Here is a 15,476-nt window from a genome sequence, read left to right on the forward strand (position 1 = left end):
TTCATGTGGCCATATGCGAGAAGGCTGTTCCGCTGGTAAAATTACCATCCAATAATGGCTTCAGTGCTCAGAATGACATTTACTTTCGTTATTATTTATTTTTTTGCGCCTATGTTTTAAGAGTTGGTTAGGTGGTCTTGTGTTAATGCACCTTATGCACTGTGTGTTAGACAAAAGGTCATCAACACTGGACCTACTCCTCCACTTATTCTGTGCAGGTCGATGGCGTCAGGTGATAATGCACCCTTCTACTCCCAGCTGCAATGTTCTGTCGCTGAAAGTGACAGCCCTGCCCATGCAAAGCAGTCTAACGGCGTTTCAAGTTCAGAGCAAGACACTGCCTGTGCACAGCCAAGTGACAGCACCACTTCTGCACACGAAAGGGACACCCCTGCCAGTGCTGTGGAGCTCTCAAGTCATTCAACTGTGGGACACAGTCTTAAAAAGACTTCCAATAACTCGTGCCAAACTCCAGAACAACAAAAATGGCGCCCTTCAGCTACTAGACACGGCCACAGAGACAGCACGCCATGTTCCAGATGGACAGTGACACAGCATCCAAACTTCGCCAGGAGGTGCCTCACACCTCAGCCTGTTCACGAAATGTCCGAGAGCAGCTCCGATTCCTCGTTTTCAGATGACTGCGCCGAACTGAGGCATATGTGCCGTTCCCAAGAAGATCTTAGCGTTAAAAACTCTCTGGAATCCGAATGGCAAGTGCCGCTGTACAATCATAATGTCGCTGCACACTCTACTCCACTGCAGCCTGCTCCAGCATCCGTGTGGCAGCTTCCGTCGAGCGAACCCCTCGTTCCATCTCAGTCCTCGATCTTGCCAATTTCTCCGGGACCCAGATTGCCGTACTACGACCCCCGTGTTCCACCGCCCACATTGGCAACAAAGTCGCCAGGATCAGAACCAAGGATGCCATTGTACAACCCCCATGTTCCGCCTCCTCCGTTGCCAGATTCTTCGCCTTTGTCGTCTCTCAGAGACTGCAGTGGAGCAGTGCCTGCATCAGTACCACCTTCTCCCTTGTCATCAACACAAGACAGCTTCGGAGCAATGCCCCCATCGCAGACTTCACCCTGGTCATCAAGACAAGACAGCTTTGGAGCAGTGCCATCATTATCACCGCTTTTACCCATGCCATCAACACAAAACAGCTTTGGAGCAGTGCCGTCATCATTGCAGACTTTACCCTGGTCATCAAGACAAGACACCTTTGGAGCAGTGCCATCGTCATTGCAGACTTTACCCTGGTCATCAACTGGAGACAGTAGTGGAGCAATTCCCTCATTTTCACAGACTTCACCCTCGTCGTCTACTTGGGACAGCAGCGGAGCGGCGAAGGAGTCGACTCCGGTAAAGCGTGTTACTGAGGAAGAGTGGCCACTAGTCAAAAGAAGCCGTTCCGGCCCAGATGCTGGTGATGGCTTCGCACAGTCGTCTGGTACTCAACCACACGTCTTCAGAGGTGGCCTGCAGTGGCGTGGTCCAAGCACTTACAGAATGTACTGTTTGCAGCAAGATGAGGTAAGAAATCACATGCAAGTCGAGTTGCCTACCGTCCCAGATTTTTCCGGGAATTGTATGCAATTCTTCTCATGGAGGGGGGGGGGGCAAATTTGGAGCCATGTATTCTTTGATAGACTGGAGGCTATCGTGTGTCTTGCAAGTTGAGTAGCTTACAACTATCTCATTAGCTACACTTAATATGTAAACTTGAATGAATGTGTGCAGAATGCCTAATACTGGAGTGAAAAGTTAGTTGAACATTGCATTGCATGACATTTTTTCATCTGAGGTGATGTGTTAGTCCTGAAAAACAGAAATTTGAAAAATGCAAGTTTTATGCCCCCATCCCACTGTAACAAAGTTTTTAGGAGGAGATAGCTAACAACCAATGCCTAGCATGATTACTGCAACTTAAGCTGTTTTCCGTGTATGTGGGTGTATGTGTGCATATATAGAAAGTATGCAGCCATGCAACGGTAACTCAGCGTAAGGTACGTGAGATAGAGGATGGTTATTGGTCGTGGAACAGGAAGACGCACCAAATATGCCCTTTCTTTTTAGAGCGTAGTGCCTGTGGTGTAGCGCAACTTAGCTCAAGGTTGCAGTTTCGATTTTGTTTACAATGGCTGCATCTAGATGGGAGCAATATGTGAAAATGCTTGTGTACTTTAATTTAGGTTCATGCGAAAGAAACCCAGGGTATCGCAATGAATGCGGGTTTACCCATTACGATGTGTCTTGCAATTACTTTGCAGTTCTGGCACAAAAAACTCCAGCATTCAATTCAGTCTTCGTGCATTTCCTCATTCTATGTGTATGGCATCTGTGATTATGGTAGGGGTTGGGACGGTGATTGTTTATGACGATACAGGTACACCCTTTTAGAAAAGGGTGGTGGCCTGCTCAACCTATCTTGTTTTTTTAACCTTTCTGGTATGTCAAAGTATTTATTTAACTTCTGTTGTACACTAAGCTATCTTATATGTGATGTCTAAAACATGGAAGCCATGATGTGTTTCCAGGTCCCAAAATTGGATTCGGCATTTACAGTGTACAAAAGTGTAGCCTTTGAGATTTGTAGTTTGGAATTGGGGGAAGAACTGTCGCCTTGGGTGTGAGTATGGCCGCCAGCTATTCAAAACAGAAAGTTTACTTAACCGCATGTTTTCTTTTCGTTTGTGCCAGAGACCTAATTCAAGCCCCCACTGGCAGTTTTCCTCGCTGTTTAGGAACCTGATGGTATCGGTGGGCAAAGTGGTGCCACATTTACCTTTGAATATATATCCTGGCCACCATTATGCGAATGCGAAATGTAAACTTAAAACAGTCTAAAAGAAAGTAGCTTTGTTCTAAATACATGTTGTCCGCTAAGTGCTGAAGGATGTTTATGGTGTACTTGAAATTATGGTGTGTGTGTGCTTTAAACCATACTTAGTTCAAACTGCCCACATGCAGCACCACCTTCGGCTTGACTAGGTACCCAGTTGGAAAATATAACAGGTGCAAGTTTCCACTAGTTGAAGTGAGAATTCAGTGTTAAAGCATGTGCGGTATCAAAGTGCCTCCCTTTACACTTTCTTTAGCTGTAATGTAGGCATCCCGTGCAAGCACACATTGAATTGTGAATAAGTAGAGGTTGTTTAGCCCTGACCACGTGAATTATTAGGTGAAAAGGATGCATGCATCAAGTTTGTCAAGCCGCCACTTGGAGCCACTGTGTTTGAACCAGAGAATGCTGGAATGGCCTGGTGTAGCAGCTGTTGTGTGCACTCAAGTTACACCAACCCTTACAAAAATGTATTCAGACAGTCTATAGACTGTCCAAACCATTTTTGTAAGGGAAGAGTGTGGAAAGGCTACAGCAAGATTGCACATAAGCGTTGGGAAGATAATACACAATAGTACGGTGCATTAGGGAGCTTGGGCAGTTTGGTTTAGCACGGCGCCACTAGCAGTCACTACCAGTGCTGCCGTTCACAGCTCTGTTCCAGTGTTACACCGAGGTGGTAAAGCTGACATGTTTTATCTGCCTAAACTGTCTCAGAAGTTTCTTTTTCTTGTACAGAAACGTTGTAGTCTGATACAACTTAAGAAGCCAGGAGAGGCCCCACCCAGATGACCGAAGTGCAGCAGCAAATTACATATCTGAATAAACAATCTCACTCATGCACTCGGCGATGCTCTTTGACGGCGGGGTCACTGACCGTGCAGCTTATGACACCAGTCTAGGGCATGTGTTCGTTGGTGCAGGCTTGTATGCATCCACCTTTGATGTAAAAAGCCACTGCATTCTAAAGCTACATCCGACTGCAAGTTCTGGAATAGTGGGCTGTTGTATTATTCCATACGTGCCAACTCTCCCAAGTTACCCGGGAAACTCCCGAATTTTGAGCAGTCCTCCCGACTGTGTGCGAACGGCCATAAATCTTCCGATAAACACGATAAACAGTGCTAGCGCCACCGTGAAAAGAAAATAATGACATCGGTTCCAGAATTTTCTGATTGAGTGCGGAATGCTTAAGTTACTTCCCCTCAATACACTGGTGTCATATGGAAAAGCGCATTAGGATTGGCAAAGGGCTACTAGCTTTTAGGGGTTGGGACACAGCAGATTTTGTCTCTTAATTATGCACGTATGCACGCGCTGTATAATTACAAGTACCAGTATGATCGTTGACATCTGCAAACTTTACCGCCAATCATACATTTGTAACGTTGCTGCGGCCCTGAGAAACGGTCAATTGATATGTACACCACTTTTCTTCTGTCGCGTCCCCCCTGCCCTTTGCTTTATGAATTTCCCAAATTTAGAGGTCACCAGGTTGTCAGGTACATACACGCACTGCGTGCAGTTGTTGTCTGTCGTATCCCTCTGCAATTGGTGTTCCTGAATGCAGGGTGGTGACAAAGATCGGCAGGCCCTGGACATGTTCTGCTACCAGGAGGAAGACACGGCGGAGATTGTGTTCCGACCGAAGCGTTTGACCTGCGCCTCGCAGCCTACCGCACCAACGCGCGCTCAGCGCGTGCGACGGCGGCTCAGTCGTTGGGCGCCCCGTTCTGCTGCCGCACATTCCTCGGAGATGTCGCTGACGACAGCGCCCATCGTTCCTTTGCTGTCCAAACGGTGGCCGTATTCGGTTCCACCAAAGGTGGGGCTGGTGGACTCGCATTGCCACCTGGACTTCATATTCAGCCGAGTAGGCCACACCGGAACGTATGCCAAGTTCCGCCTCAAGCACAGGGACACCTTCCCGGACTGCTACGAGGGCTGCGTGGCCAACTTCTGCAACCCGCAAACCTTCAAGCTGGTACGTTTGCAGTAAAACTTGCAGTGATATACCATTTGCCTAAATATACGAGAATGCTACAAAGCGACTTCGACGGTGAACTTGACTGGGAACGACCTCCGTTGGGGCATTCCTCGTAGTTTGGTTCAATTCAATCACAAAACATTTTTGTTGCAGTAGAACTTGTGAATGGATGGTAAAGGTACAATTTTTTCAACTATGCCAGCATGTTGCACAGGAAACTTTGGGGATTAAATTAGCCTGGCTTTGAGCATTCTTCCATGATAAACACTAGTTTTTTGTAGGGTTAAATTTCCTCAAGTTCTCATATTTATGATTAGCTTTGTTTTACTTAATGACTGAAGAGTTGTGATTTAACACGCCAGTTTCACGTATGTATTAAAGAAAGCTTTCTTTCTTTTACTTTTCCGCACGCTATGCATCACTGTATTGCCGATTCCCATCAATTTGCCTTGCAGATTTTTAATAGTTTACAGTGACTGACATCATTGTAGAGTAGACCCTCATTAAACGGAACCCCAAGGGGCCGCGAAAATGTGTTCTGTTTAACAGGAGTGCCATTTACTAAGAGATATATAGAGGTGCAGAATTGAAGTACGACACCAGCCAAATTAGAGGTAGTGGTTTCACTGAAGCAGCAATTTCATTTAAAACATTTCCGGTTACTGAGAGTCTACTGTACTTGAATAGCATTGGTCAGATGCATGTGGGCCATTCAGCACACGTTTGAATATCTGCCATTTTCAAATACTTAAGCACTTTCTTTCAGCTGATGCAGTTTCTTCATGGCCCAACATGTCTATGTTTGCAGTCAGTGGAACACAAAGCCTGTGGTAACTTTGCTGTAGGCACAATTGCTTCTCTTTATTCACTGCAGAGGGATGTCTCAAGTGCACTTACTGTATAAATCTAAGCAAGCAATTCCTTAAACAACTCGAAATTACCGGCAAAGTGAAGGGGGTCAGCTTTCTCAGAACGGCACCAAAATGTAATCTGGCAGCAGCAAGCCAGAAAAAAACAGTTCATGGCACGGAGCATTACAATAATTCACAAGCTCAAAGGCAATGCGATGAGACCGCGGGAAGCATGGCATGGAAGTGCCTCCATTGATGAGCCCACGCCAACGCAACAGGTTGCACAATTTTATTGCAAGCCTCCACAGACTCCATCGAAAAAAATGTTGAATGATGGTTTGTAAATTTGGAGTGAGTTGTTACATGTAGTAAATCAATGTCTATCTAGTTTATAACGAGCCAAAACGTTGCATGTCTCAATAAAAAGAATGAAACATCTGGCTTGTGGCATGTGCATATAGGTTAATCGTATGGGCTGCAACTGTTGCGAAAAATAGAAAATAAACACTATTCTTTCAGCGATTGTCAATGGAGCACGTAACATCAAACTTCCTGTCAAAGCTTAAGCAAAGTGGTAGTGTCTTGAGATACTTGGCAGATTGAAGTGGAATGTACTTGCACTGAGTACAAAGGAATGAGATTTAGTTTGTGGTGAAGCTTACTATAGTTATTTTGTTTCTTTTTGCTTGCCGTGACTTGACAGAATTGCCAAAAGCAAGCTATTTACATAAATGTGTACTTTGTCACTAAAGCAGCTATGTGAGAGCTGTTGAATATCTCACATCCGCCTTGCATGTAGAGAGGTGAGCACGTGAGAGAAAGTACAGTAGACTTGCAATAATTCAGACTTCTGGTTAGTTCAAAGAAATTTCAAATTTTTGGCTTGCCTGCTATATTTTTAATATCTTTTTGCTTGTATGCACCGGATAATGTATCCTGCCTTTCTCACTTCTAGTTGAACATTTGTGTTCTTATGTCACTAACAGCTGCAAATAAAGCCGATTTCCTGCCTACATATGTCAAAGCAGCCAAACTAGCCAAACCATGCGTACCAAGTGCGTGTTGATTGCGGAAGAAAGAACCAAGACTGTCTGGGCCTTGGTCTATTGAGTGCGGAACGTTCTTAAATTAAGAAATTTTTGCCACAGTACACTGGTGTCATGCGGAAAAGTGTACTAAGATTGGGAACCGGCGAACAGCTGTCAAGGGAACAGCACATTTTGTCTTTTATTTACACGCATGCACGTGCTGTATAATTATGAGTATGATCACTGACATCTAGAAATTTTACTGGCAATCATACAGTAACAGAACTGTTTATGACGTTGCTGTGGCCCGGAAAAACAGTGGAAAAAAAAACACTCCACTTTTCTTTCTTCACTTCCCCCTTCTCTCGAATTCCAAAGTCCTCAGGTTGGTGACATGGGCATCCGCAGTATTTTGTCTTTGGGGGTGCAAACCCGAGTTGCATCGCGGTTGGGGAGGGGGGGAGTGCTGGTGTGGGTTGAATGGGGGGCAAGTGTTGGTGTTGCTTGAGAAAGCAAGTGCCCGTTTTGTACCCCCCTGCCAACGCCCATGGTTGGCAAGTTGTATATGTGAATATTTCATTACAACACAAAATGGTATCTTGCCCAGAGTCGTATATCAGTCATAAAATAGTAACAGCGCGATATTCTACACGGGGACACACAAGAGAAGCAACACAGACAAGCGCTGATTTTCAACTGAACTTTTATTGAACATGAAATGAAAATATATAAAAAAAATTAAAAAAAAAATTGAAGCATGACACAATAACAAGGGATGATCACACTGTCATGCCTTAACCCTTTGCGGTCCGCTGTCGGGCACCGCCCGACAAGGGTGTTCGTGGTTTAAATATCGCGGTTTTCTCACTGCGAGCCGCGCCCATTTTTTTGTATACATGAAGTGCCCTCTCTTGAGGAATAAGTGAGCTTTGTTTGTTGAGGTTTACTTTTTTACACTAAGCTGCAGCACTATATTCGGCACGGAGCCTTCAGCGTACAGTACAAACACTCGCGCGATTCGCTGAGAAGCATGGCCAGCTTTTCACCGCGTGCGTTTTATGGTGGTGCTTTTAGCGAAAGCGAGGATGACTTTAGTGAGGAAGAGAATTACGTGCCTCCACCAGGCAGTGATGGCAGTGATTCGACAGAAATGTGACGAAGACCACGACGACAGCGGTTGAGGCAACACCTCTGTTGACACACAGGGGAACAGAAACAACCCTGGCCTGCACCCAGGAGAATGCTTTGAGCGGTATCATACGCGGCCAGAATATCGCTAAAGGAGTTGCCTGCAGAATGCAGGAGCAAAAATAAGTATCCCGTGAGTTTTTTTCCACAGTTTGTGTTTTTCTTCGCGGCGCCAGAAACTGCCAAAATAGTTTCGGACCGGTAGAGCCGGAAAGTGGCTAAACGTTTTGGACCGCAAAGGGTTAATGTTTTTTAATTTTTCTGTATATATTTTCCTTTCATGTTCAGTAAAAGTTCAGCTGAAAGTCGACGCTTGTCTGTGTTGCTTCTCTTGAGTGTCCCCGTGTAGAATATCGCGCTGTTACTATTTCATAATGCAAAACCAACTAGCCCAAAGCTTCACTTTACTAAATCGTATATCAGAGCTACTGATAATTAAAAACAAAATACCCCGGTGTCCCCCCGAGTTTGAATTATCGAAAGCCTACTGTATATGGATGGCAGCCTCGTCGAAAAAGTTGAATTTATCCGTAATTGGGATGCACCAACTGACATTCACATGTGCTTTGGAAGGTTTGCACTGCAGCCCTCAATTTTGAGTTAGGTTGACAGGTGAAACGAGAGAATCGGTTTTGTCGTGATATTTCTTATCCGTGTATTTTGCTTGGAGGAGTACGCAAATGCAGCACTGGTCCAGCTTCTTGAATTTGAAGTTTTCGTTACGCAGCGCCACATGTGGGGCAGCCTCCTGTCGGAGGATGGTGTCTGGGGTGCGTTTGGATGCCATCCACACATGGCCAGCGAGTACAGTGACGACATCGAAGATGACCTCGTTCATGCGCTTGACCATCCCAGCGTGGTCGCCCTCGGAGAGATTGGCCTCGATTACTCGCACAAGTGAGTGCTGTGGGGGTGCTCATACTCCCTGTAAGGTCGTTTTCACTTCGTGGCACCTGCACATCATGGTTAGCTTAGTCAACGCTTTGGCGCTGCGCTCCCAAGGTGCCGCCTGTGGCTCTGCCTCAAGGAAGCGAGGTTACGCTGGGTCATGAGTAAGGGAGCGTTTTATCTTTCGGGGGCTTGGTGCGGCCGCAGACAGTCTGCTCTTGAGAGAGACGTCCGTGGTGACGATACCACGGCTCGTTCCCACGGAATCCCGTGGTGAGTCGAACGATGGCAACGCCGCATTCGCATCACATTTTGTGTGTTATGTTCTTTGTGTGATTTATGGTGTTATTCTGTTGCCTTATTCGGCATGTTAACGCAGTTATTTCTAAGATTCGTCTGGCAGACTCGCCGTTACGTAAAGGCTACTAATAAATGTCCATGTGTTCATGACACTGTGGTCTAGACTACATCTCTTTGTGCCATGAGTGCGGTGCTCCGTCAGGCCCCACAGTGCATATGTGTTTTCTCGCAAACGGGCGATTGGGGAAGTTGCTTGGGGATGCGTCATTGCCGATGTTGAAAGAGAGCACACAAAAATATATATATATTATTATTCACAGGTGCCACCTGTTGTAGTGGCATGTACCAAGTGCTCAAATTTTCCTTGTAGTACAAATTTATACATGTTCTGTTGTCATTGCAAGTTGTGGCACTGAAAATGGAAAGTTCGTAAAATTGCCATTAGATGCATGGTTAATGTACGATCAGATAACGTCAGTAGAACGTACGCGAAAAAAATATATTTCTGGCGATTACGATGCTCCCCAATGTGAAATGTCCGTGCAGCTGTATGTATGTTTTCATTTGGCGATAGGTTGAGGCAAAGAATTTGAGAGGGACGTGTGTACATACAGTTGCAGAGTACTGTTTATTTTTTCATTTACTTTTGTAAGTTCTATTTTAATTCTTGTTTGATTTGTTTTTATTATAGTTTTCTGTCATTTTTAATTTTCTTTCTAAATTAAAAAGAAAGAAAAGATACTGGTTCAGTAGTGTGAACTGCAGTTACAGACAACACTTCAATTTCTTTTATTCGTTATAGTATTTTTTCGTTATATATCTTTTTATTTTTCAGTTTTTTGTTTGTATATTTTTTATTGTGTTCTGTTTCACCGGCAAATGTTCCAGATATCCAGCAAGTCTTCTATTTTGCGTGCGCCTTTAAATTTAAAAAAAGATTTTTGTTTTACATTTCAGTGGCAAAGGTTTGAGAGTAATCCAGCCAGTATCGGCAGAATAAGAAAAAGAGCATTGCGGGAGAGCAAGCCAGGAGATCTTGACTGCACTTAATTGCTTGGTTACATTGAAAGACAATGGACGCCGCTCAACCACAGAACAAGAGCCTAAGAAATGCAATCTAAAAATATTTTCATTTGGGCTTGGAAACGTTTACAATTGCCTCTTCATGCTAGCACGCAGTCAGCGCTGAATGATATTCTCAACTACTTGTGCATTGAGGTATTTGTGGACAAGTGAAGAGTTCAGGTATAGCAACAATGCTATATCAGGCTATATTCAATATAATTAGGGCAACAATGAGAGGTAACATTGAGAGTGTCGTCATGTTTAACACCACTTTGTTTTAACAATGTTAGGCCTGAACCAGACTGAGAGCCAGTTACTGCTTCTTCGAACTATTCTCGTAGTGCCCGCCTGCACATGTCTGGTCTTTTTTTTTTTCTGCATTGGTCAGTTTAATGAAACAAATGTTGTTATAGTCGGCTATGTTAGGCCCCATTCACACAGCCAGAAAACGCCGTAAATAGCATTGATTTTCATCAGAGGAGAGAGTTTTCAAGTTGCTTTTCTGTCGAAAATTGGTTGCCACTGGTATAGAGCAGTGTGTCGATGGCACGTTGACAGATACCTCCCCCCACAAAACCGACCAATCAAAAGTAAAAGAACTGCTGTTAACATAGCAGGATCTGGCAACCACGACAGCTAACGAAGAGGCTGCACTGATGTCGAAGTTTTATCAACTGTTTTCTTTATTATATGTGCTTCACGGTGGCACGTCGAATATGGATTAGTGTGTTGTGATGGTGGAGCTGGCCGAACTGGTGTTGCTGCCAATGAAAACGTGATGCTGTCGACGTTGCCATGCCATTGCCTGATAGTACGCTGCTTCATCACAGCTGCCATACATTTCTTTACGACTGTGATGTGATGGGACGTTTCATGCCTGTGTGTATGAGGCCTTACAGCGCTAAGGCCACATCAGCGCAGATGTGTCTTTTGCACATCAGAGCAAAGTCCTGTGCACAGGCTACCACCTGCATAACTAGTGTAGTGTGTAAATGGCGCCCCCTTTTCGCAGGAACCAGTGTGACCGCGATGTACAGAAGACTGTCTTCCGGACGCAGCTGAAGCTAGCTTTGAATCGTAAGCTGCCCCTGGTGATCCACTCACGGGACTCGACCAAGGACACCATCGACATTCTCAAAGAGGTGGGCTCCCCGCTGTCTTGTTGCGCACCATCTTTAGCGCTTTCCATGTCAAGTCTCGTTCATCCACACAATTTCTTCCACGTATGCCAATTAGTAAACAATTCTAAACTGCGCGAAATTGATAAAGAGAAGAAACACAAAACAGATATGGTGCTTTATCTGTTTTGTGTCTTTCGCGTTGTGTTGTCCTTTTTCTTAATTTTGCTCGGCATACAATCGTTTATACTAGAATGCACGAACCATCCTCTCAGGATGCTCTAATTATGCCAGTTATGAGTCTTGCTGGTCTAGGAATTTCCCGTTGCCCACAGGCAAGCAGCAGTCGTCTTATTGTAGACTGGCTTGTAGCATAGTGCAGGAAGAGACGGAGGTAAAAGATGAAGTGGCAAACGAATGCAAGCCGACTACATCACTTTATTTTTTGCCTTCGTCTCTTACTGTGCTGTGCTACAAGCCAGTTTACGATGAACCAACAAGTCCAAATCGGTACCCTTGTCGTCTTATTGTTTTTGTGCGAGTTTCGTACTTCTGAAAATGCTCAGACCCTGTCATAATAAAGTTCTAGAGAGAGTCGAAACTGTGGGAGTGCCTCTTCCATCAGTGATCGCCACTCTCACTAGAGCCTCTCGCACAACTCTACAGCACATAGTAAAAGTAGGGGCAAAAAAAAAAGAAAAAGAAAAAAAAATAAACCTTTCTATATGCTATCATCAGAGCTAGAAAGCAAATGTAAAGTTGTAACTATGCCATAGACTCCCTCATTTCTCATTTGTCTTCTTGGTGCAAGTTTCGGTTTCAATTGTAGGTCAATCTTCAATTATTCAAATTTCAAATTATTATAGGTCAACCTACTATTGTGTGAACACTGCATAGGACGTTGACCATTTGGGACTTAATCGTAGCGCTATATATTTACGTCATGGACTCCCAAAGGGTTAAATCATTCTCGCATCCCACCTCAGCTGGTGCCAAAGGACTACCTGATTCACCGTCACTGCTTCACGGGGAACTGGCGAGAGGCACAGGAGTGGCTTGACGCATTCCCGAACCTGTGCTTGGGCCTGACTCCGCTGATCTGCTTTGACAGGACGAGTTCACTCGCCGAGGTCGGCCGCAACATTCCCCTTGACCGGTTGCTGCTGGAGACAGACGCACCTTACTTCCTCCCAAAAGAAGTAGGTGGCACATTGCTTCATGTACATGTCACGATTGGTTCCTCATCAATGAGGTTGCAGCGAAAAGCTGGAACAAGCCATGTGACTACACTCGCTTACAACCTAAGAAAAATATGTCAGCTCCACTCACAGCCATCACTGTCCCTTGCACAGAGAATTTGCATGAATGCTCCATCCAATAGCGCTTACTCATTTTGGTGACGTCAAGCATTTCTCCAGTGTGTCAGATAGTAGATAGTCTATCCCATGCATGTCTGCATGGGTTAGACTTTCCCATGCAGACATGCGTTTGTGTTGCCGGTTTTAGGTTGGAAACTTGAGCATCCTGGTAAATTTTGTCATGAATTCTCTGCTCAGCCAAACGTAGTGTTTTTGGTAGTAAGTACGAACCTTTTGACTCCTAAAATATGTGGTACTATTCACATTAGCTGAGAAAAGTACTTACGGCTCGAGCGGAAACATTTTTTGTGATGTCGTAACCGAGTATAAGGAAGAGGTACAATTAAACCCTTCTACAGCAAACTTCAACATAACAAAATTCTTGATGTAATGGAGCATTTAACGTTTTATAAGTTCACCTTGAATGTTTAACCTCAGTAATAACGAAGCATGTTTATCTGCGATTTTAATACAATAGAATCTCGGTAAGCGTAAGTCACTTTAAATGGGATTGCCACTTAAAAGGCACAGCTGCCTCTAATTTGGTTGGACTTGCATCTGGGTGCTGCGGCCCTACACTGTTGAACCTAGGTATAGATCTTCTATTATGCTTTACAATATTGTGAATATATTGCTCCATGGCCTAAATGTTCAAAAAGCATTTGATGTTTCGACAGTAGCTAATAACTCTTTGGTTGCATAGCAATCAGTCTGTTCATTAACAGTTTCTTCTGCCTGCGGGAGTGCCATGTGGAGCTGAAATGAATTAATAGACTGTTATAAGTCAAATAAATGCATTTTTATTGAATGTAATGACCTTGGGAGAGTGTGCAATTTATGGGTGACTGACTTGTGACATAATGGAACTTTTCTTTTATGATGAGGTTTAACCCTTTGTATGAAATGCCTTCATTACATGCAATATCCATTGTCAGCTGGTACTTTTTGCGACCTTTTATCAAAAAGAATTTGATTTAGCCTGTTAAGATCATTTATTTCTGTGCGCTACATTGGTGTTTAGCCATGAATGCTTAGAAAATGTGTTTGGCATCCAGATGAAATTATATTGGTATGCGCAACATTGCAGAAATCGCAGTTAAACATTCAGTGTTGCTTTTTGCAACAACATTGGACGGGGGCACAGGTTTCGGGGGTCTGTCACTGGGCTCCGTTTAGTAACAGTATTTTTCTTGTGCTACGCAGGAGTCGAGAAACCTTCGCTGTTCGCACCCCGGAATGGCCATACACGTTGCAGCACGGGTTTCAGCCCTTCAAAAAGTTTCCATCGAAGACGTGCTCACTGCGGCCCGCAGTAACACGAAGCGCATCTACGGCATATGACGTCACCGACGTTGCCGCATCGACCTCGCGTGGCATGCGGCACTTCTCTGAATCTGTGTCCCAAAGGCAAAGAAGCTGTGATAGCTACGTTCACAAGGGACCTGCTCATCTTGAAACATCAACTACGTTGTCCCCTTTTCATGGCAAGAGACTCGTTTTTTTTGTTGAGTTGTTGATGTAACAGTTGTGCTTTAGTCAGTACAAAGAATTAAACTATGGAGGCACAAGCCTGCCTGCCTTGTTAATAATCGTTCTGCCTCTGCTTTGTTTCATTTAGCGTGACGTCATGAGGTCTTCGAGCTTGTTGTTTCGTGTTGGCTGTTGCTTAAAGGGGCTTTGCAACATCTTTTCATAGAAACATAGAAGAGATGGTAGCTCTTGCAATATTGTTGCTTAGAAACAATGCAGCGTGGGCATTATGTGCAAATAAATACAGAAACTGTAAAGCGCTTAGCCAAGATTTGCAAGCCATCTTGGTCAAACGCTCTGGCTGAATATTCGCTGTTGTTTGGCTTATGAAATGTGCTAAAAGCATACGAGTATACATGTTTTTTTGTGTGTGTGTATGTTTGACTGCATTACACACTCAGGATGCATAAATAAAGAAAAAGTGATTTGTAAAGCTTGTAAAAGGAGCTTTTATTTTAATGTATGGCCCATTGTAAGCACATGATATGTTCCTCCAAAAATTGTCACTGGGTGTGGCTTTGCACTCCTTGGGAGTGAAATCCTGCCATATCGGTAGGGGTGCTCATGACAACAAAGAATGTGCATTTGAATGATGTTCACATATGTAATACTGTATATGTGGCTTTATTCCTTTCCAGCTTTAGCGTCAACCTTAATTTTCTTTTCTTTGATGTCACAGTATGCTGCTGAATCCGTGCACAATGCTTGCAAGCATATGCTCATCTTTATGTGATGAGCCCGAGCAATTCAAGAAGTTGTACAGCATCACAGATTGAAAGGATTGCTCTGTTTATAAAGTGAACAAACCGTGGCTGAAAGGTCACAGTATGCGTTTCAGTTAATGCCAATACTCATTTGAGTCTTCTGGGTAAACTACTAGCTTTTCTGCAGATATACGTAGTACATTATATAGCGGTGGTACCTTGCAGTGCTTGTTACGAAGAATGGCGGTGTCCACTGGTGGCGAAATGGCCAATGCAGCGGGCAAGCCTGCGCGGAGTCGTTTCTAACTCCTGGCTTCAGATAGTGCCACGCCACTGTTCCCTTCATCCAGCATACTCTAGCCATCTAGCATTCTTGCAGATAGCATGCAAAATGTGTAGTTTCAAGTTATTCTGGACGAAAAAATTATTTGTGTGCAGCATCCAGACATAAGCAAAACGCACCGCTAAATGTAACCTCCATGGGAGATTTGTAAGCAAAAAACAAGTAGTCTAGTCAGAAGAGTTGTATATGCTGAGCTCCCTTATCTTTGCAACATCAAGAATAATAGCTTGCCTTGACATAGCTGCAGCTGATGCAGTACATTGCACGTCCC

The 15,476-nt window shown here is 44.2% G+C and overlaps 1 protein-coding gene across 1 annotated transcript; it reads left to right on the forward strand.

Moving 5' to 3' along the window:
* The first annotated feature begins 1,280 nt into the window (after window positions 1–1,280).
* Window positions 1,281–14,214, forward strand: LOC119396356 (putative deoxyribonuclease TATDN2). The gene is made up of 6 exons (XM_037663548.2): window positions 1,281–1,536; window positions 4,416–4,829; window positions 8,627–8,796; window positions 11,165–11,294; window positions 12,257–12,469; window positions 13,832–14,214. Exons 1-6 carry the CDS (start codon window positions 1,513–1,515, stop codon window positions 13,967–13,969), a joined length of 1,089 nt encoding a protein of 362 aa, XP_037519476.2. The 5' UTR covers window positions 1,281–1,512; the 3' UTR covers window positions 13,970–14,214.
* The last annotated feature ends 1,262 nt before the right edge of the window (window positions 14,215–15,476 follow it).

This window comes from Rhipicephalus sanguineus, chromosome 6 (genome assembly GCF_013339695.2).
Source record: "Rhipicephalus sanguineus isolate Rsan-2018 chromosome 6, BIME_Rsan_1.4, whole genome shotgun sequence".
NCBI classification, from domain to species: domain Eukaryota; kingdom Metazoa; phylum Arthropoda; class Arachnida; order Ixodida; family Ixodidae; genus Rhipicephalus; species Rhipicephalus sanguineus.

Excerpts from the sequence above, each read along its gene's own strand:
- LOC119396356 (XM_037663548.2), top strand. The coding sequence starts at position 1,513 with ATGTACTGTTTGCAGCAAGATGAG. Across the intron at positions 8,797-11,164 it reads GGCCTCGATTACTCGCACAA|GAACCAGTGTGACCGCGATG; the intron begins GTGAGTGCTGTG and ends CCCTTTTCGCAG. Across the intron at positions 11,295-12,256 it reads CCATCGACATTCTCAAAGAG|CTGGTGCCAAAGGACTACCT; the intron begins GTGGGCTCCCCG and ends ATCCCACCTCAG.